Genomic DNA, 23020 nt, shown 5'->3' with positions numbered 1-23020 from the left:
TACACATCTGTTACTGTATTTGGATTTTATTTCAAGAAGAAAAATTAATCTGGCTTAGGATCACCATAATCACATGTACAAAAAGTTACTAATCATTACCGATGAGCAAGAGAAAACTAAAAACACATTACAGTGCAGAGTGACGAAGACACCTGCACTCATGGCACAATTTTGAGCAACCCAAGTTAAAATGATCTTTATTTCAGATAGACATGCTTGTAAAATATTTGTATTCGTCATAACTTCAATATTAAAATTAGACACTTTAGTGTAGAAAGTCTGGGTTACCACTGGTTAGCCACAGAAGCCAGGAAAATGTATTTAGATGTTCTTTTGATCATTAACATTGATCACTTAAAACATTAACTCAATTACTGACTATAATAAATCATTAAATATTTCCTCAGTTTAAAAGGAGTTCATTAGTAATTAGAAAAAAATATAAAAACAGATTTTATATATCATTTCTTTAAAAAAAAATTAAATTCATAAAAACCACAATATCCCTTTCGAGGTTTCCTTTGGTGGAGTTGGCATAGATCTTCAGCTGACGATCTGGACAGGAAATTTGATGCAGAACAAATCTTTACTGGAGTCGTCTCCAAGTTCCCACTCCACAACCAGTCTTAACTTAATAAACAAATAAATGAATAAAAATTCAATCACAATTATACAAGCAAGGGTCCACCAGATCATATAACTGCTGCTTCGATTGTGGATGCGTGTAGCACTAATGGTTCTGTTTAACAGACAGGAGAAATAACTGAAACAGCAAAAACTTACTGATGGATACTCCGTTTTAACAGGAAGCTGGTTGACATAACTGTAGGTGTTTTGCTTCTGAATAGGGCAATGGATTCCAGACTTGCAGCCATCATCAACAGGGATTGGAAAGGGAACAGGGACACCAGCGATCACGCCATGGACCACAGCTTTGCTTGTCTGACTGTCAGTCGCTGCAAATTAGACACATGAGCAAAGCTTGTTTTGTTTTTGCTTAAGTGGTGTTCATAATCATGATGAAACAAATGGTACTTTTGCACAGTATTATTTACAGGATTTGCACTCCATGCAACCTAAAGGTGAAAGTAGGCTCAGCAGAAGTGCATGAATGAATGCACAGAAGCAGAAATGTAGTGTGAACATGTAAAGTTATTCTGTTTACAATTACATTTAACAATACAGTAAGCTACAGTACACAACTGAGGGATTAGGGCCTTGTTCAAGGGTCCAATAGTGTTAGGAGTTACTGTGATAGTAACTCTCTAGGAGTCAGAGTTTAACAGTGGGTCACTGCTGCCTACATACATGGACGTGAAACCACAACTTGCTATTCAACCTTTGTACACACCCCAACCACAGTACATGGAAACCTGACCAATCACACCCATATGTGCGCACTGAACATCCCATTCCAGATTAATCCCCCCCCCTTGCCATTATAATAACCTTCACTCTACTGGGAAGGCTTGTCACTAGATTTTGGCTGTGGGGATTTGTGCTTCTTCAGTCACAAGAACATTAGTGAGCTCAGGCACTGATGTCAAGTGAGGAGGCCTAATAATCCATGGTCTAATTCATCCTAAAAGGTGTTCAGTGGTGTTGAGGTCAGGGCTCAGGACACTTGACTTCTTCCACACCAACTTTGGAAAACCCTGTCTTTATGAACCTCAATTTGTGCACAAGGGCACAACATTTGGGCCTCTTCGATCCAGTGAAGGGAAACTAATGCTCCAATGCATCCCTATTTTGGGGAAGGCCCATGCATGGGTCTGAGAGTCAAGTGCCCATATACTTTTGGCCTTTTTTAAAAAAATTTTAAATACATCTATATTGATCCTGGGTGCAATTCACACATTAGACTGACAAATGAATATTTCCTTTTATAGTTTTAAATGACCAAATTGTACATAAGTGGAAAAGCAGTATAAAGTTGATTACCGCTGATGAAGGTCACATTTACAGTGTAGGACTGTCCCTTGTGAAGCTGGCATGGCTGACTTGGGCAGGGAGTAATGTTCACCTCCTTCACAGTTCCAACAACTGAGCCTAGATCACATAAATGGAGGGGGGGAGAACACAGAATTAAACCACTGAAGTGATGCATGACTGACTCATAGTCACACTATGATTACAGGCACAAACATGTCAGATATGGTACATAGGAAGTGGTTTTATGCCGAGGTGACATGGTGTGGTGCTTCTTAAATGAAGAAATTAAGTTTTGTAAAGTGATTAAGCACAAAAACAGTTTATAGTTACATTTACAGAAGTTTTTCAATAAACAGCCACATCTTTGACATGTGTGCATAACAATGAAAATGAATAATCAGTTAATAGATGTTGCTGAATAAAAGCTCTACACTCACTGGTCAGCCGTGAAAGAATAATGGAGCACACTTCCTAAAATATGACAGCAGCTCAAGGCAAATCGTTTTGCAAACCAAGCAAAGACAAAACACCAGCTTCCCTTTTCAAAATACAGATTACATTAAGTCTTTGTAATACATCATCCCATTACGATCATGAAACAGTACGTTATTAATCTGTAGCCAGAAAAAAAAAAAAAATCTAATACTAAAATCTAATTCCCTCACTAATTTCATCATGACAGGGAGGACTTGATGTACTTGTATATGCATTTGGTGTATTCAAGGAGATCTAATCTAGTTTCAAGACAAAAAGGCACAGCAGCATTAACACACCCTTACTGCATTTGCATATTTGTAGTGGCTTGCTGATTTACAATTTGGGCTTTTGGCCCAAACACCCTTCTACAGAGCAACTTACATTTTTGTGCAGTGGTGCCTCAACAGTTACGGCTGTGTTATTGATGAGAAGGTCGGGGGTTCAAGCTGCCACTGTCAGGCACCTGAACAAGTCCATTAACACTATCTGCTACAGAGGCACCACATCAGGCTGACCCTGCCCACTGAGCCAAACTTCCTAACAAACAGGGACGGGCAAAAAAAAAAAAAAAAAAAAAAAAAAAAAGAGACTGTCACTGTACTGTGATGTACATATGACAAAGACTTCTCATTTATACAATGGAGCAGTTGAGTGTTAAGGGTTTTGCTCAGGGGTCCAGCAGTGGCAGTGCTGGGATTTGAACACATGACCTTCTGATCAGATTTATTAGACAAATGTGCAAGTGGATTTTATCAAAACTGAAATACAGAAGTAATACTGCTTTGGTAGAAAAACAGCATGAAGGTTCATGAAACAATTGGTGAGCCGAGTCAAATGATCCGACTCACTGAAAAAGGTCAGAATTCCCATTCATGTTTAATACAAGGGTTTCATCAAGAGGAGACATTTGGGGTTATTTACTCACCACAGTCAATAAACTTCACCTGCTCTGCATGTGAGAGGCCCAGCAGCAGTGGGAGGAAGAAGGCACACGCAATAACACGGAAGTCCATCGCACAGGTGATTCCTATTTACCGGTCAGACACAAAACAAAACTTATCCTGGAGTTTAAGAGTTTCCCCTCTTACAAACAGCCTCAAAAGTGAACTCTGACCTAAAGCTACAAACAACGCCACACCAGTCACGTGACTGGATTTACACGCCGTAACCCAGCTAAATAAACACGTTCAAGTTTTACCGAGTTTCACAAAATCCTGCCCCAAACACCATCCAAAACACACAGAACAGCCGACTGGTCTACAATTCATCATCGCGTTTTATTTCACTCATACTCATTATGACACACAAACAAACACATAAAGAAGATAAAAAATCAATTGAAGCAGCGTTAATACGCACCGCAGCACGCCTGAAACCTGGCCCAGTCACTCCTAGTTCACTAAAACATCACAAGACCACGCTGGCTTCTTTTATGGAAAACCCCACAGATCCGTGGCGTGTTCCACTCGTGATTAGCTTGACAAGCGCTCTCAGCCAATCACAACCGTTTCTCTCAAACACGCTGACTAATAGAATTGCTCGCTTTGAGGGGGGAGAGCCTTAACATCCCGCCTCGTTGCCAGATATACTAACACTCAAAATTAGAAACTTGAGCTATAACAATAAGTTCTGCTTTGTCCAAAAAGAACATGAGGTGCCTGACTAATTAAATATTGTATCATAAATAATTTTATCGTATATTCTCTAAATTATCTAAAAGCCTCGACGATTAAAAAAAAAAAGACTTTGAACATTGTTGCGTTTTGTTACAGACCTGGCAACCCCTTTCCAGTCGTTGTTGTCTTATGGAAGATGTCACTCGCTAGAGCACTGACGATAAGCGCACTCAAAACAAGAGCGTGGAAAGTTATCAAGTAGGTTTATAGCTAAATGGGAGCGTGTAAAAATTGACCTGGAATTAAAAAAATAGACAGATTAAACAAGCTTTTTAACGCTTATGTTTTGAATAAGTGTGTCGAGTCATCCCTCTGTGCTGTTAGCTAGGCTAGCGCGCCACTGCTACTGGATGCGTGTTATATTAGCAGCGCCAGAGTCAAGGGCAGAGCTGCTGCTGAAACTAACGCTACTGTTAACTAACTCACAATCATTCATTCATGTCAGATCATATTGTACTGAATGTGCGCATTTATTCTTTAGTTTAGTAATGATTATTTATTTGTCAGTCTTATCTAAGTAGGCATCTCACACACAGAAGGGTGTGGGTTTTTTCTTTCTATAACCTTTAATGTAAGTAGTAGAGAACTTCCTCCTGGTTCCCTCTGAGGCTCAGTTGTTTATAAAGACACTCATTAAATGACTGTAGAGTTGTCTAACAGCTGGTTTTGTTTTGCAGTGTGTCTTCAGCAGGATTGAGACCTGTGCCGGCATGTGATGAGTCCCCTTTTGTGTCCACACTGTGTTATAGGAGCAGCAGCTCATCACAGGGACAGCAGCAGGTCTCCTCCAGTCCCACTGACCATACAGTACAACTTAGTGATGCGTGTGTCAAGGTTTGTAAATCCTCTCACTCCATTACGATATAGTAGCATCGAAGTATGACTTTGTATATACATTTTATTTCAGAAATGTCCATTTAGGTGTGTTCTACATAGATTCAAGGTGTGGCACAGATAAATAACTGTAAATAAGTGTTCAGGAATATTCTCACTGAATCACGCGGAAGTTAACTCTTCTGACTATGACATGGCTCATTGGCAGCTTTTCCCCCCTCAAAACTGGATGAACTTGTTGGTCTTTGCCTGTTTATTCATCTTCAGTAATCATTTTATCCTGGTCAGGGTCACAGTGGATCCGGAGCCTATAACAGGAAGATTTTAGCGGCGTGAAGTCTCTGGTATACTTAGTTTTTTACGCGTACACTAGCGTATGCGCACAGTCGTACGCATAGCCTTTCAAAGTATACTCTATTTGACATGTACGCATACGCAGATGGTCGACGCATGCACATTACAACTTGCACTACCCCTCCTGGCCTACAAGAGTCAGTACAGAGCAGTAAAACAGGTCTTCTAGTGTGAAGCACGACAACGAAGACGAATCAGAACAACACGAAGAACAACGCTTGGGCAATCTCTCGCCACGATTAGCACCCATGTACAAATCCTTATACTCCTTTAGGCTAGAATTATACAAATGCAGGTACTTTCTGACCTGCATTCGTTTCCATCTCTTCCGTTTTTGTTTTTTATTCGACTATCTTGAGAATCAACGGCCTTGGATCACTGCTGCCACCTTGTGGAAGAACTAAATAGTGCAGAAGAATTGAATGCGCATGTGTGGTTAGAAAAATTGGGCGGCGCACATACAGTACGTACGTACGCTTCTAATGGCTAAATTTGCGTCACGTGTACTGTACGATGTTCCTAGCGTATGTGTAAAAAGTGATGCATACAGTACTTTCTGCTTAAGGATTGAGAATGCACTCTGAATGGGATGCAGGTCCATTGCAGGCCACAATGCGCACACATATTCACACGGTCATTCACACCTAGGGGGCAATAGCTAACCCACTTACTATGGAATTCAATTTGTGCCAAAAGTATTGAACATAACTTTCCAAGAAATGAACAAAAATATAAACAGAGAAAGAAGAAAAACACTTTGAAACTGAAAACAGTGAACTCAGTGGCAAAAATGTAACATACCCTGTGTCCCAGTTGGCATACTTATACTATGTATGTAAAGTATGTACTCTTTTTGTGAAGAAAACTTTTGAGTGTGTATTAAAAGTGTGCAAATATTGGGACATACTAACACATCATGTAACGGAAAAGAACACTGTGACTGTAAAACAAACTCCTCACTGCATTTCAGTCTTTCTACTTCCATGATTCCTAATATAATTTATACCTTATCATTTCATTTATCGGTCCCTTGATTTATTTTTCCACATTTCATTTACACGTCTCTAAAATGTGTCCTTGAATTTGGTGAAGCAAACCATCACAAAACTCCTCCTTCGGGCAAGGAGTTGTGGATATTCTGCATATTTGACCCATTTCCAGCGGTGGCTATATGATGTTGAGATCCATCTTTTCAAACTGAGGGACTCGTACACAACTATTACAAAAGGTGCAAACATTCACTGATGCTCAAGAAGGCAATATTAAGAGCCAGGAGGATGTAAACTATTGAACAGGATGATCGGTGTACATTATTATTTTGTTTAAAGATTTTTTTTTCATTTAGTACTGCTCTTCAGACACTAAATAAGATACTGACAAAATAATAATAATTTACACTAATCATACAGCTCAAAAGTTTACACCCCCTGGCTCTTAATGTGTCGTGTTGCCTTCTTGAGCATCAGTGAATGTTTGCACCTTTTGTAATAGTTGTGAGTCCCTCAGCTGTCCTCAGTGTGAAAAGATGGATCTCAACATCATATAGCCACTGTTGGAAAGAGGTCAAATATGCAGAAGATGCTGGAAAAGTAAATAATGTGCAGGACCTGGAGGATTTTTCTGAAGAACAGTAGGCAGTTTAACTGCTCAGGACAAACAAGGGACTCATGAACAACTATCACAAAACATAAAAACACACAGTCATAACGACACACAGTATTAAGAATCATCGTATGTAAACTTTTGAACTGTGTAATTTATATAAATTCAGCTATGTTGTCTTGTGGACTATATGTAAACATCTGTTATGTGAAATAGCTTATTCAGGACAGAACTAAATAAAAAACAACATGGGATTTTTATGATTCATCTTATTTTATTAACAGTATTAAGGTTTAGCCAATTCTGCAAGGGGTATGCAAACTTTTGGGCACAACAGTATAGGGATGTCAAAAGTACTGGTACTTCGGCTGCGTCCGAAACCGCATACTTACCTACTGTATAGTAGGCGAAATATATTTCTATTTCTCTCGGACGCTCGTTTTCCGCTTTCGGTGCTGTTACCGCTAAGTGTGTAAAAACCGCGCCCCTAATATGTATGTGCGGATAGATTGACCATGCTTTCAGGAGGAGCGGCTGCTTAACCGTGGTATTTATTCAAGCAGTTCAAGTAGGTGAGTTTAATGTTTAGCATACGCGCGTTTAATGCTAATATGGTCAGGAGTCCTTATTAACCATTTAATGCTTTCACTTTTTTTGGGGTGAAATAAATGGGAGTACATGATGGGGCTTAGTAATTTTACACATCAGAGTCTTGTCGATATCTGAAATTTATGTGTTAGAAAATAATAGATGTGTGGCTAGCACTGTTTATGTCTTTAATATCAGTCAGAAAAACATTTCTACATTTGTCTGGTTAACTCAAGTAGATTTAATAATGATATACTTGAAGTATACAGAATGACATTTTTAAAAATACGTTTTATATTGATATTTATCTTTATTACTATAATAGTGTTGTTCAATTAGCATGTTTTTGTGTTTTGCTTTGGTACCAAGTACCATGGAATTTTACTGGTATTGGTACCGACTACTGAAATTTTGGTACCGTGACAACCCTACAACAGTACATACTGTAAAGTAAATTCGATGCAGTACCTACTGCACAACCGTTGAAACGGTACATACTAATCTTTTTTTTTTCCTGAGCTCGTCTGCACCAGTCCTGTTGTGTTATGGGATTGTTTGACTCGCGTAGTGTACATCGGTTGCATACTGCAAAATCTCGCTGGGAGCAGTACGCCATCCGGGTATTTCTCACCTTCTGTCTCTCGCATACTGAAAATTCATACATACTACCCCTCTGGTGTACTGCTTTTTGCTTACTGTGTAGTAGGGTAGTGCGCAAGTTCAGACACAACCCCTGACGTATAGAAACGGCATGCAGAATCTTTACCGTAGAACATGTGTTTTGTGCAGAGGCTGAGAGAAATCATGCAGAAGGGAGAATATCTGAGGATACAGGTGGAGGGTGGAGGCTGCTCTGGGTTCCAGTACAAGTTTTCTGTGGACACTGCCAAAAATGAAGATGACAGGTAATGCAATCATGCACTCAAAGGTAGACGCTCTTAGCTGATAACGCCCTTTTTTTGTCAAGAATTTGTGCTTGACAAGGGTTTTGATATAGTAAGCAGCTTTTAAAGGTATACGCCAACATTTTCAATCCTATTCGTATTTGTTGCACGTATGCGTAGTGTACATGTGATAATACAGGCTATAATTTCCACACATTTCTCACTAATGAGAGATAAGCAGGTAATTTATAATGAAAGTTTAAAGGTAGTTGTTAACTTTGGTCTATTTAGATTTCAGATAATTTCGAAAGTATTGGAACAGCAAGTCCAATTCTGTTTTCATTATACATTGAAGACATTTGTGTTTGAGATCAAAAGATGAATACGAGACAACAGATCAGAATTTCAGCTTTCATTTCCTGATATTTACATCTAGGTGTGTTAAAAAAAAATCATAGCACCTTTTGTTTGAACATTGCACAAACGTTAGGCATAGCCAAGACAACCATTTAGAATATTTTGAAAAAGAAAGAAACCACTGGTGTACTAGCAATCAGACATGGAACAGGTCGGCTAAGGAAAACAACAGCAGTTGATGACAGAAACATTGTGAGAGCTGTGAAGAAAACAACAGTCAGTGACATCACAAACAACCTTCACAGGGCAGGGGTGAAGGCATCACAACCCAACATTCAAGGAAGACTTTAAGAGCAGAAATATTGAGGTCATACCACAAGTCGAAAACCACTCATCAGCAGTAAGAATCAGAAAGCCAAATTCACAAAGAAATACAGAGGTGAGCCACAAAAGTTCTGGAACCAAGATTAACCTCTACCAAAGTGATGTAAAGGCCAAAGTGTGGAGAAAGAAAGGATCTGTTCATTATCCAAAACATATAAGCTCATCTGTGAAACATGGTGGATGTAGTGTCATGGCCTGGGCTTGCATGGCTGCTTCTGGAACAGGCTCACTAATCTTTATTGATGATGTAACTCATGATGGTAGCAGCAGAATGAATTCAGAAGTCTACAGGAACATTTTATCTGCCAATTTATAGAGTAATGCATCCAAATTAATCAGGAGGAACTACCTCATGCAGCAAGACAATGATCCAAAATACACTGTCAACACAACAAAGGATGTCATCAGGGGGGAAAGTGGAAGGTTTTAGACTGGCCAAGTCAATCACCCAACTGAGCAAGCATTTCTAGACTAAAAAAGGAGAAATCTCCTGAAACAAGCAACAACTGAAAGAGGCTGCAGTAAAAGACCGGTAAAGCATCACAAATGAAGAAACCAACAATTTGCTGGTCACAGGCTTGATGCAGTTGTTGCAAGTCATGGATACGCAACCAAATGCTAAATGTTATTTACTTTCATTTACTTCAAGACTTATTTGTTCCTATACCTTTGCTCAACTAAAAATTGGGTGGTCTGAAACAAAAGGTGCAATGTTTTAAGTTGTTTAACACATCTAAATGTAAATATCAGGAAATGAAAGCTGAAAATGAATATAATCTTATTCATCAGTCGAGCTCAAACCTAAATGTATTCAGTGCATAGGAAAAAAAAAAAATTGGCCTTGCTGTTCCAATACTTTCGGAGGGGACTGTATCTGGACACAAAGTTTGTGTGTCTAATTAAGCATGTTGGTTCAGTATTGTAAACTGTATTTTAAACAGTGCAGTTGGGGATCACGGGTCTTGTATTGCATGACAGTCAGACATGGACTGATTTTTGAACAATCACTTGACCAGGTGAAGAATAATTTAGCCTCTGTCTCTGTGTCTCTGCACTTCTGCAGGGTTTTTGAGCAGAGCGGCGTGGGCGTGATAGTAGACGAGGAGAGTCTGGAGTTTGTGAAAGGAGCAACGCTTGACTTTAGTCAGGAGCTCATCCGCTCCTCCTTCCAGGTGCTCAGGAACCCGCAGGCAGAACACGGCTGCTCTTGTGGCAGCTCTTTCTCTGTCAAAGTCTGAAACTTGCTTCTGCATGATAAACATTTAACAGCGGCTTTCAGTCCCAGTTCCCCATTTTTGTGTATAAACATCCTGCGATAGAGGAAGTTCAATCACGTGTTACAGAACAGAGTACACATGCAGTCAGGATTGAGAACCAGTGATAACCTCTCATTGTATTGTGAAATCGAGCCACACCTCAATGATTTTGTGTTCCACACACACACACCTGAATAGAAACGAAACCGTGTGAAATATTGTGTTATTTTATGATTTGAAGCTGTACTCGTGAAACATGCCTGGAGTCTACACTAGTGGAGATCACTACAATATCACAATGTCTTTTCCTGCAAATTGTACGTACAGATTGTAAATAGGAAATAATAATAAAATAAATATATTAAGTGCTACAGTCTTTAAAATATTTTTTCATATTTCGTATAAGAAAACGTGAAATATATAAATATAGTTGTGTTTACTCTCTAAGCTCTGTGTGTGTGTGTGTGTGTGTGTGTGTGAGTGAGAGAGAGAGAGAGAGAGAGAGAGATGTGCTGTACTATGTAGGCTGCTTTTAGTATTCAAGACATATTTAACTCTATAGCCAATGTAACTATTAATACTGGCTGCCTGTGCAATTTATTCTAAATATCCTCATGCACCAGTGTCCAAAGAAATGATTGTTGCAGGGAATGAATATGACGATGATGGTGGGTATGTTGATGGTTAAAATCTGATATTCAACCGTTTCAGCCCCAGCTTTAATCCCACTGCAAAAAAAAATGGCACCTTAGCAAGTTATCTTGAATAAAGTCAAATGTATCTAGTATTTCCTACTATAAGATTACGAAAAGATTATTAAACCTATTTCAAGACATTTGTACTCATTTCAAGCTTGAAATAGTCTTGTACTATTAGCAGATACTTTTGCCTATTTTAAGCATTTATTTTTTAAAAAGAAGCAAAATTATCTCAGTAATCTCATGAAATATGTTAAATGATCTTATATTTGGTTTATTGTAATGTTATTAAAAGAAATATTAGATACATTTGACTATATTCAAGATATTTTCTAGCTAAGATTATATTTTTTTGCAGTGCCCTACACAAGAGCTACAGTGGGGGAAATAAGTATTGGATGTGTCAACATTTTTTTTCAGTAAATATATTTCCAATGAGGCTATTCACATAAAATTTTCACCATACTTCCATAAATAAAGTTGTGTGTAATAAGGCGGAATGACACAGGGAAAAAGTATTGAACACGCTGACTGAAATTTATTTAATAGTTAGTGGAGAAGCGTTTGTTTGTAATGACATCTTGAAGACGCTTCCTGTATGAAGAAATTAATGGGCTGCAGTATTCAGGTGTGATTTTGGGACATTCTTCTAATCTAAACATATTGTCTTTAAATCTTGTTCAACTGGATTCAAGTCAGGTGATTGACTGGGCCATTCTAACGCCTTGATTTGTTTTCTCTGAAACCATTTGAGAGTTTCCTTTGCTGTATGCTTTGGATCGTTGTCCAGCTGGAAGGTCCACCCACGTCTCATCTTCATCATACTTTTCGATGGCAGCAGATTCTTCTCAAGAATCTCCCGGTAAAGGGCTCCGTTCATCATTCCTTCAATTATATGAAGTCTGCCAGTACCATGTGATGAAAAACATCCTCACACCATGATGCTTCCACCTCCAAACTTCACTGTTGATATAGTGTTTTAAGGGTGATGTGCAGTGCCATTTCTTCTCCAAACATGGTGTGTAGTATGACAGCCAAAAAGTTCAATTTTGCTCTTGTCTGACCAGACTACACTCTCCCAGTATTTCATAGGCTTGTCCAAATGAGTTGTAGCAAACTTTACACGAGCTTCGACATGCCTTTTCTTTAGTAATGGAGTCTTGCGGGGTGGGCGTGAGCAGTGGACTGCATTGCCTATTGTTTTCTCTGTGACGATGCACCTGCTGCCTCCAAGTGTTTCTGGAGCTCTTTCCGAGTGGTCATTGGCTCTTGGACTACTCTTCTGACTCCCTGGTCAGAAATCTTGCGAGGAGTGCGTGGTTCAACATTGCGTGCGTGGCTCCTGTGCGTGGCCGGCTGATGACGGAGTGATGTTGCTTCTGCTTGCAGATAATGGCCCCAATGGTGTTTACTGGAGGATTCAGAAGTTTTGAAATATGTCTGTATTCAATTCCATCAATAGGTTTTGCAACAATAAGGTTCCAAAGGTCCTGGGAGAGCTCTTTGCTTTTACCCATCATGAGATGTTTCTTTTGTGACACCTTGGTAATTAAAAGCCGTTTCATAGACCATCAATTTACTAACCCAGCTGATATTAATTTGCACAGACAGGGGGTATAATTACTTATGGTTTTCGACTGGCTCCTTGCCTTACCTTGTCTTGGAGAACTGCTTTTTCTTAGTGTGTTCAATACTTTTTTCCTGTTTCATTCCACTATATAACTGTTTATGGACTTTAATGTTGTGAATTCTTTAAATTTTTACAGATTTCTTGAGTTAATACTGATGTCTGGTGAAAGTTTCATGTGAATAGCCTGATTGGAAATATATTTACTGTTGACACATGTCCAATACTTATTTCCCCTGCTGTATATTGGCAGTAAGAGGTCAGTAAGTTCCTGAGCAGTTATGTGTAGCATCAGCTCCAGACATCAGGTTTGGTGACACAGTAGGCTGAGCTCAAAACACAAGTTTGTTTTTAAGATCTGATAACATGTCGCTGATTACATTACACTTACTACCAAATTCTCTGGATTCTAGAGGGCATCCTGAACTCAATCGCATTGAAGGTCTTTGAGCTGCTTTCGTCCCTCTGATTAGATTAGTTGCAGCAGCTCCATTAACACATCTGTGCCTTGTTTACTTCGTTGTTAGTGAGATAAGCCCTTCGACGATTCCAGTCGATTAGCGTGACCTCATTTTCCTGAAAATGTTGATCATAACATAAATACTATATAGCAATCAATCACACATTCATTATACACTCATTTTTTAATCAAATTGGACTTTTAAGAAAACATTTCACAAAAATATACAAAAGAATGTCTTTACAATCGATATTTACATTAATATCAGAAAATCAAAATATGCACTCAACACATCTTGGACTATTTATCAGTATGACAACAAATGAAATAGAAAACATTTTGCATGTTATAATCTCCATTTACTTTCTTGAGTTGGAACATTCCAGTTCAGTGATATTCAATCTGTTGGAAGAAACAAGTTCTTTCCGAAACATGATATATGACCTTAAAAGGCTTTAGCAGCACAATGAATAATGATTTTATATGATGCAATACAGCATCAACACACATCCTCCCTTCCCATGTATTATTATATTTTTTAATAGACGTTTCTTCAAAAGTTTGTTCTCAGACACAAGATACAAAGCCTACATTTCTTACCTACACACACACACACACACACACACACGTCTGCACACAGAAATCACGGTTACTGCTCAAGCTAGAGATGCTACGGTTAGGAATGCCACCTACGTGTGTAGGGAGGATCTGAGGTCTGATGAGTGAAGAGCATGTTCAGGGATGACAGTAAAGACCACTGGAGAACCACAGTGAGCAGGTCAAGTATACAGTGCATAGTATGCTTTGGCATGCTGACATCCAAGAATATAACAGCTGTGTTACATTCAGGGAGAAGGCCACAAGAGTTCTGATCATTAATGAAAAGATTTCAGACCAAAGAACAAATACGTCAAGACATGATAAGCACATAAAAGACAAGAGTGTGATCATGTAAAAAGGAAACTTTTAAACCAACATATCTTTAAAAGACTGCTTTAAGGCTAATCCTGTTTTGCTTGCTACACATTTGTTAGTCATTTGATTGGAAGAAACTCTTACACACTTAATGATGCAGACATACCACAAATGTTAAAAAAAACAAAAAAACAAAAAACCCAAAACATTCCATCTTCAAACCAGGGACAATGTGAAACACAGCAGGGGATACATACAGTATATTTTAGACATCACTTTGATGAGATTAGAGAATTCAATTCTCTTTTTCAGCATCATTCAGACTGAGAAGACAATACAGTGTGGTTCAGGCAGGTGTAAAGGTGGGACTGGAGGCTTGTTCAGATACATGCACCTGGTTCCGGAAACGTCGAGATCATCCATCCTGGATGCTCGCTCCTCTTCACCTTTCCTCCGGGCCTACAGTGGTATCGAGTGTGTCAGTGAGGAACATGGACACACCTCCAAACAAATAGACTGTTTAAGAAACAGAAGATAGGACAGGTTAGAAATGAAATCCTTACAAACCGTAACATGCAGCATTATCTTCTTCCATTTCGACAGGGAATCAGTCCTTTTTCCTCATCCAAAATATAACCGAAATGTACCGATATATTTAAAGCGCACCTATTATGGTTTTGAAACATGCCTAATTTTGTTTTAAAGGTCTCAGACAATAGATTTACATGCATCCAAGGTCAAAAAAGCACTTTATTGTGCGAATAATTTAAACTGCAGCATTACCCTTTTTTCCCCCCAGTGTCACAAACAACTCAAAATGATCCGCTCTAAAGGATTCATTCTAAACTCCTCCTTTCAGAGAGCATGCTCTGCTCTGATTGGTCAGACGTCCCAGTCTGTTGTGATTGGTCTACCGATGTCAGCGAGCAGTCAATGAAGACCAGAGGAAGGGTTTTTTGTTACAAACCTATGTAGGTTTGTACAGTAAGTAAAGTCTGGAATTACTAACGACTCATTTCAGCTGTTCAGAATCGGTTCCTTCTTTTGGGAGTCAATAAACCCGTTTGTCGTACACTTTGATTTTTGAAACTTTGCAGACGTTTTTACATTCAAAACAGCTCTATAACACACTACATGAAAGGTAATATTTGAAAAACCATAATAGGTGCACTTTAAAGAAAAGGAATACAGTGCTAATATTCATATTTGTTTTGTTTTGTGTACAAGACCGAGACGCATTCCTGTATATAAATCATCGAGGCTATTAAAGAGATTCTGATTCTGATATTCATCTCTAATCTGATCTCACTCTACAACAAAGGGAGTGTTTGTACAGTACATCAGTTTCCACTCTGATCTTCCATCACAAGACTCTTGGCCAAACAGGCAGAAGTGAAATGTCTGCGGAGAACAGGAACTAAAACCACAAGAAATAAATATCAATGTTGCTAAGTACCTTCTATCGTCACCTCCAGCACTGATGACAAACCGGTCCCCGTTGGTAAAGCGGATGTTGGTCACATGGGCCGAGTGGCCTAGAAAGCGCTTGTGTTTGGCCTGAGGGAAAAAAAACAGGGGGTTCTGTTAAGAAGCATCCTTTTCACATTCACAGAAATTGCGTGCATTGTGTGGAGAATGGTGGTGTAGGGTGCGCTAGTAGTTTCAGCATCTTCAAAAACAAGTATTCAGACAATCAAGACTACATTCTGAAGGTCCTGTGTGGAGCAGTAGTATGACGATAATCATCAGGGAAGTATTTTCATATTTCCCTATTCTTGTGGGGTTTTTGTTAACTTCTACATTTCATCTAGGCTAATTGTTGCTTCAGTAATTTCTATCGCATGTAATACATGTAATTGTAATTACTCTTATCTAATGAATTGTTGAAAAGATTAAGCACTTTAATCAAGACAATCATTTACAAGAAAATTCCACGAGCATTTATTCATACTGCCACTGAATTTGGTTGCTCAAACAGCTCCCCATAATTCACAGGCATTTTCAACAATTATTATAATATATATATATATATATATATATATATATATATATATATATATATATATTAGAGCTGCAACAACTAATCGAAAAAATCGCTAATAATCGAATATGAAAATCGTTGTCAACGAATCTCATTATCGATTAGTTGGTCTGCGCGCGGCACTGGCGAGATTTACTAGGGAGTTACTGCCCTTCTGAAAACACGCTTCGGAGACTAAATACTAAAGTTGTGTCCCAAATTAAGTACTCTACCGTCTAGTGTGTGGATTTTAGAAAGGTAATATCATCTCAAATATAACACTAGCGGTTTTCTTTTAATAACCGGAACTATAAGCCACTTCCTAGGCAACGGCGCATGATGTCATACGCACACTAGCATTAGCAGACACCCAGATTCACGGACAGTGACTTTCTTCAGTTTACTTTCTGTCAGCGTTACCTTTTATTCCCAACATGACCTCAGTCACCATCAGACGGAGCCAAAATCGTCACATGACTGAGGAAGAAAGTCCTCTAAGGCAGGGAGCATTTTATATTGTAACACTGCGGAGATCAAACAGTGCTGCACGAGCACAAACATGTTTATATCCAAAATGCCCCACTGTGTGTAAGGGGCAGGGGAAACTGGTGCAAGTTGCTTAAAAAGTTTAGTTTAATTTAAGTTTATTGTGATTATATGCTGTATTTGTGCGCTTGCAGTGTAAATTCTGTCATTTATTATAACGATATTTGTTAGTAACGAGGCCGCGTTGCTGATCACGCGCGGTGTAGACGCGCTGATACAGAGTGCGTGCACAAGTAAGATCTGTAATGTCTAATTAAAACACTATGATCAAAAGTAAACAAGTAAAATATTATGTCTAAAGGCAGTGAGTAACATCAACCACAAGGTGCAGTGAAAGTGAGTTTTTATTATTAATTTAGGACTGTAGTTTAATTCAGTGCTTTTTGTGCATCCAGAAAAAATAACGCATAAATACTTATATACAATATAAACTAAAATAAACGAATAAAATAAATTATATATAGAAATTTATTTTAGTTTATATTGTGTGTGTGTGTGTGTATTGGGTTCTTTTCTGTGTTGGACAAACAGTTGTGTAAAGTTTTGGTTTTGCACTGATAATTTGCCCCACCCCATCCTATTAATCGAAAAAATATTCAACCAACTAATCGATTATGAAAATAATCGTTAGTTGCAGCCCTAATATATATATATATATATATATATATATATATATATATATATATATAAAAATAATAAAAAATAAAAATGAAAAAGAAAAACTTACAAATTTTTCTGGACATGGAAAGTCGAACAGCTTTACCATCCCAAAGTCATCACCTGTGACCACGTTGAGGCCGGAATGGGAAACACAGGCGCACGTTACGTCAGCTTTATCTGTGTTGCGGGACCAGATTCCCACCACCTCATCCCCCAGAACACTACACACAGACGGAGAAAAACAACACAACAAGCCTTAGAGTGAACATGATGTGTACTATGTGAACTGAAAGTGCATACATTTGCTTCTAGGTCTATGATGTAACACCTGCTGCTGGTTAATCAATTTGAAAATATAAAAGTCTGAAACTGACTTGAAATTCCAGACCAGGCTTTCCAAAGGGATTACAGACTGGAGGAAGAGACGTGATGTAATTCTGGGTCTGGATTGTTCAATCAGGGTGCAACACAGCTCTCTGATCAAAACTGTGTCTGAATGCTGTCTGAATACTATAACACTGTAGCGCGAATAAAAGTCCACAGTCACGTTTTAAATATAAGTGAGGCAGCAATCATTCCATCCATCCATTTTCTGTACGACTTATCCTACACGGGGTCGTGTGGGAGCCTGGAGGACTCCCAGGGGTCTCGGGGGACACCCTGGACAGGGCACATTCACACACACACTCACAAACTACAGACTATTTAGAAATGGCAATCAACCTACAATGCAAGTCTTTGGACTGGGGAAGGAAACCAGTGTACCCGGAGGAAACCCCAAAGCACAGGGAGGACATACAAGCTCCGTGCACACAGGGCAAGGGCGGGAATGGAGCAGTCATTTGTTTACTGAAACGAGAGCACTGCAGTGTTCTGTGAGTTACCTTGTCCAGGTGGCCCAGGTGATTCTGTCTATGACTGCCTGCTCTGTGACCTGCTTTCCATAAGGCACTTCATAAACCATCCGTTTGTACGCCCCAGTGGACAACTACAGGATGCAACACAGGAAAATAAACATACTTTAAAGAAGAGCATGTAAGTTTTATTCCTCTGTGGCATAGTTTAATTACAAAGGAAGACAAATGAGACACCCAACAATGTCTGTTGGGAATTCTGTCTGGGAATGTAAGAAAATGTTGAACCAAGACTGCGCACAGCATAGCAGAAACAAATCTATTAAATGTGCACACACACACATTAGGGTGTACCTGTATATAACAGCTATCAGCAGAAAAGTCCATCTGAATGACAAAGCTCGGGATGTCTCTGCAGCAGTTAATACGGTTCAGCTGAGGTCCCACGGTCAGGTCGTAGAAATCTACGGCGTTCTCACTGGAGCCGACAGCAAGGTAGCGTGAATCTGGACTGAACCTGTTGAGGAGCGCAGAGGGTTGCGGTCACCTCACTTAAATACACATGACACTTTCCTTTAAAGATGCAGTGAGGAGAGTTTAGTTTACAAGGTAAACAACAACAACAACAACAAAAAACTATAGCAATTAGCTTTTCATAAGCTCAATCTACTTGCACAGCTTTAGGTACAAAGTTAGAAAGAAACATGCAAATCACTGACATGCCAAATAAAATTATGCAAAAATGGTATGAAAGGCCTAGGAAGCAACTTTAAGAATTCCGTTTGATTTATTTATTGTTTTATTTATTATGCTTTTCCACAGCAGGTCATGTCTTGTGCTGTCTGTGTAACACGGCTGTGTTTGTGTTTCTGAGTATTAAAGAAGGGGCATGTTTGTAACATAACTGACAGGAGGGAATTAAACACAGCCAGGAAATCCACTGTTTTCTCAAGTGTACGGTTCACGCAACGTTATTTGAAATAGTAAGGACTAATAAAATATTGGCCAATGTATCTTCAAGTGCAAATGTTCCTACTGTCTTATAGGAGCTCAAGTCCAACCTGATATCCTGGATGGCAGTGCGGCGATCTCTCTTTTTGCCCCAGATCTTCAGGGACGTTACAAGGAGGATGATGAACTCTCCGTTCTTCATGCCGATCGCCACCATATCGCCCTCAGGACTGTAGCTGACAGTGCGTGCAGGATGGCCCAGGTTCACCTTATTCAGCATCTTCTGTTTTTGGCCCATAGGAGTACAGCACTATTAGTGTTAACTGTGGATGACATTTTGCTGAAATCTTCTCAGTATGTGGTGCTGTATCAAAGGTACTGCATTCTAATGAGCTCACACTGCATTTGATTAAGTAGACGCTTTGAGGGCGTGTATGTGTGTGTGTGCACATGTGACTGTCTGAAGTTGTTACCCTCTCAGGAATGTCCCAGAGGCGTACTGTGCCGTCCTCTGCAGCAGACAGAAAGACGTCTCGTGTAGGGTGAGCTCCCAGTCCCCAGATAGGGCCGTCCATGTGGCCGTTCACCAGGATGTTACACGCTGCATTCTTCTCCCCAACCTCAATGATCTCTGCATTCCGTGTCCCCACAAGGATTTTACCCTAAACAAGACAACAGAACGACAAAATTATTAAGGAAGCGCAATGGCAGGACATTTTTTGAGTCTCCATTCAATATATGTATATGGTGGTTTGAGAATGAATATTTAAGTATTTGGTCAAAAACACCAACACACACTCAAAGCCTGTGAAATACGCTTTGAGCCAGATCTCTCTAATAGGAATACAATGGTACTGGATTTGATATGCCATATTCTTTTGATCCACTGAAACATGGCAGGAAATTGTGTGATATTGACACACACGGATCTCACACTGAACACAGGACACTACCCCCATCATGACTGTGGCTTTCGATGAGTTGGATCAATCCGATGAATATTGGCTAATACTATGAAAACTATGAAAATATTTGGTTTAGTATTACATACTTAATTTCTTAGGTTTGCAGTAATGCATTATAAGAAAAAAAAGCTCTCACATTCTACTGACCTTCTGAAATATATATATATATATATATATATATATATATATATATATATATATATATATATATATATATATATATATATATGTATATACACACACACACATATATTTATATATATATATATATATATATATATATATATATATATATATATATATATATATATGTATTTGTTTACAAACAAATGTTCCTACAAACAAGACTTTTACCCTGTAGTAAACATGTAATGCACATCACAGTCTGTAGTACCTTGCCTCTGCAGACAGAACGCACACAGTCGATGATCTGACCAGTCTCCAGTCTAAAAGCCCTGCAGCGCTTCAGCTCCTGATCCCACAATTTCAGCGCACCACCCTCCTTAGACCTAAAGGTGGCAGTGCACACACACACACACACACACACACACACACACACACACACACACACACACACAGAGCTGTCTTTCTAACTATGAATCATTTTAGAACTGTTCTGCAGTACACAACTTGTCTAATTTTTACATTTCTAAAAAAAAAACCTTACAAGTCCAACAGATCAAACAATAATACAGTCTTGAACCCACAACATAAAACCAGAGGATCTTTAGTGGTGTAAAAAACCAAACAAAACACTGTAACAGCATTGCAAGTGTGAAGTGAAAGAGGACGGTGACTCACGGTCGCTCCTTGCCACCTGTGACGATGAGGCCGTCTCGCAGCGTGGTGTACATGGTGAAGACAGGACCAGTGTGTGCCTTGGCCACAATTCGTACTAGAACGTGTTCCTTCCATACACACACATCTCCACTAATGGTACCTGTAAATGTCAAGTTATTCTGAAAAGAAAACAAATCTGCACTAATCTAGTGACCTCTACGCAAGAGAGAACAGCACAAACATGGCACTTTTCACTATCGATCATTTTCTGGCAATTTCAGCAATGTACACAATGATGTCTGCATGTACGTTTTTTTTTCATTGTTAACAACTGCTACATTGCTACATTTTCTACACAATGTTCTAGTCTAGTCCATCCACAGCAGAACACGTTTTTTCTAGTTCACTTCTAGTTCATCAAGTTAGAGACACCATTCTTAGCATAGTAATACAGAAATACACCGTGTTTACAACAGTATATGGTATTAGATTAGTTTGTGGCTCTTGCACAAGCCTCTTCTTTCACTAACAGGAAACAAACCCAGTCCTGCAGACGCTGAGTGGGTAAGTATAATGAGATATACTTACAGCTCCGAATGCCACAGAGAGCATGGTCTGCATGCGGGCATCCTCGATAGAGCTGAGCACTCCTTTCTTGCTGAGCAGAGCCCGGCCTGCGAGCGTCCAGAAGCGCACATGCTTTATGCCCACAGACACAAACTGAGTGTCCGAGTCCGGCCGAAACTCGGCCACAAAGATCCGCTTTGTGTGGCCAGAGTGACTGGCCACTTTGGCACCTTGGGAACGATAACAGAGTAGGTAATGCTGTAAAGGAATGATTCAAGGAGAGGATGAAAAGAGTCGACATACCTTCCTGCCACTTCCAGATGGTGATAGTGTGCTCAGGGTCCAGGCCGACAGAGAGGAGCAGCTTGCCAGTGGCACTGAAGCTGACCGAGCAGATGCCCCGGGAGTGATAGCTGCGCAGCACAGAAAGAGTCTGCTTGTTCATGGCATCCCACACATGGATGGAAGGAGATGTGGCTGAGGAGCAGGTAGAAAAATTTGGTTTGGTCTAAATTTGTGACACAATTAGACTAGACTTTATTAACCCTTAAATAAAATTCTTAAAACAGGCTTAAAAGTCAATATCTTACAACAGGCTATAAGCCACTGATCCTTTAATGGTCAGTAAAACAACTGAAGTAACATTCAGGCTATGCAAGAAAATGCAAGATATTATACTAATTCTACTACTGTACTAACAACATTGTATTATTGTACTAAGTTGTTTTTAAATAACATATTTTACTTAACTTTCCAGTCATATTAAAATAAAGTACAACACATATTATAATGTTAGTAATGACTTTACATGGTGGTTCTTAACACCAGTGATATCTGACATTAGCAACTAACTACAATAAGTTTTTTCGATGCCTTTCTAATACGCTTTAACACATACACTTCCTTTTTTATTAAACCCATAGAGCAAATATAAAATAAATTTCTTTCTCCAGAGCTCTCTACTTGTGCTCTTCTGTCAGAGTGTAAATAAACCATGGATACTGATTGGATATGGCTGCCACTGTTGTGTATCCTTCCTGAATGATGATTGGATAACGATAAAGCTCATCCCAGTTTGGAAATGAAATTTTATATTTTATTTAAAAATGTTACACAAAATTTGTTTTTAAATGAAAAACACGCCACTACCGTAGAATAGTAATGATGTTATTAAGTATAACTTTCAACAAAAATGCCAGCGATAACCTTATAATACTGCGGTGATGATATATGATGCATTGATAAAATAATGTATATCTTAACTTTCAATCTTTCAATCATTATATATTTTGAAAAATATATGTCTATATGGGAAACCAGCAAGTTTGTCTGGAGCGTGTAAAAGTGTCCAATTTGTTTGGAGTCAGTAGAGGGCAGAGCTCTAGAGAAAACTAGCGCTAATCCAACCCTGCACTAGATAAATAATCTGCCTCGTCGTGCATCACAACACCAAAAATCACGTATCCAAATTCATAGTTAAGCACAATGGAGTAGGGTAATGATATTTCATCATCATCTTTAAAGTACTTTTTGACAGCATAGGAAATTTTATGAGTTCACCAACAGACAGCATGGTGAAGGTGCGTAATGACATTGTCACAGATTCATTCTGCAGTGCCAAACTAACAGCACT

At 39.0% G+C, this 23020-nt stretch overlaps 3 protein-coding genes across 3 annotated transcripts in view; 1 reads left to right on the top strand and 2 right to left on the bottom strand.

Moving 5' to 3' along the window:
* Positions 1-6: 6 nt before the first annotated feature.
* Positions 7-3874, bottom strand: LOC128612313 (NPC intracellular cholesterol transporter 2). The gene is made up of 5 exons (XM_053632358.1): positions 3769-3874; positions 3335-3436; positions 1942-2049; positions 784-956; positions 7-630 (listed from the first exon to the last, which is right to left on the bottom strand). The coding sequence occupies exons 2-5, from the start codon at positions 3420-3422 to the stop codon at positions 544-546; spliced, it is 456 nt and encodes a 151-aa protein (XP_053488333.1). The 5' UTR covers positions 3423-3436; positions 3769-3874; the 3' UTR covers positions 7-543.
* A 301-nt stretch (positions 3875-4175) lies between these two features.
* Positions 4176-10713, top strand: isca2 (iron-sulfur cluster assembly 2). The gene is made up of 4 exons (XM_053632356.1): positions 4176-4283; positions 4763-4919; positions 8253-8368; positions 10152-10713. Exons 1-4 carry the CDS (start codon positions 4222-4224, stop codon positions 10324-10326), a joined length of 510 nt encoding a protein of 169 aa, XP_053488331.1. The 5' UTR covers positions 4176-4221; the 3' UTR covers positions 10327-10713.
* Positions 10714-12718: 2005 nt separating this feature from the next.
* Positions 12719-23020, bottom strand: part of eml5 (EMAP like 5) — a 58283-nt gene continuing 47981 nt past the window's right edge. Inside the window, exons 34-44 of the mRNA XM_053632355.1 lie at positions 21691-21864; positions 21409-21617; positions 20842-20999; positions 20435-20549; positions 19549-19737; positions 19186-19358; positions 18479-18641; positions 18155-18258; positions 17338-17491; positions 15501-15601; positions 12719-14560 (exon numbers count right to left, since the gene is read on the bottom strand). Coding sequence (XP_053488330.1) covers positions 14524-14560; positions 15501-15601; positions 17338-17491; positions 18155-18258; positions 18479-18641; positions 19186-19358; positions 19549-19737; positions 20435-20549; positions 20842-20999; positions 21409-21617; positions 21691-21864 — 1577 coding nt within the window. The 3' untranslated portion in view covers positions 12719-14523. The remainder of the gene's footprint in view (positions 14561-15500; positions 15602-17337; positions 17492-18154; positions 18259-18478; positions 18642-19185; positions 19359-19548; positions 19738-20434; positions 20550-20841; positions 21000-21408; positions 21618-21690; positions 21865-23020) is intronic.

This window comes from Ictalurus furcatus, chromosome 9, assembly GCF_023375685.1.
Source record: "Ictalurus furcatus strain D&B chromosome 9, Billie_1.0, whole genome shotgun sequence".
Classification (NCBI taxonomy): Eukaryota; Metazoa; Chordata; class Actinopteri; order Siluriformes; family Ictaluridae; genus Ictalurus; species Ictalurus furcatus.
The sequence above is the reverse complement of the archived record's forward strand: the minus strand, read 5'-3'. Positions and strand labels throughout refer to the sequence as shown.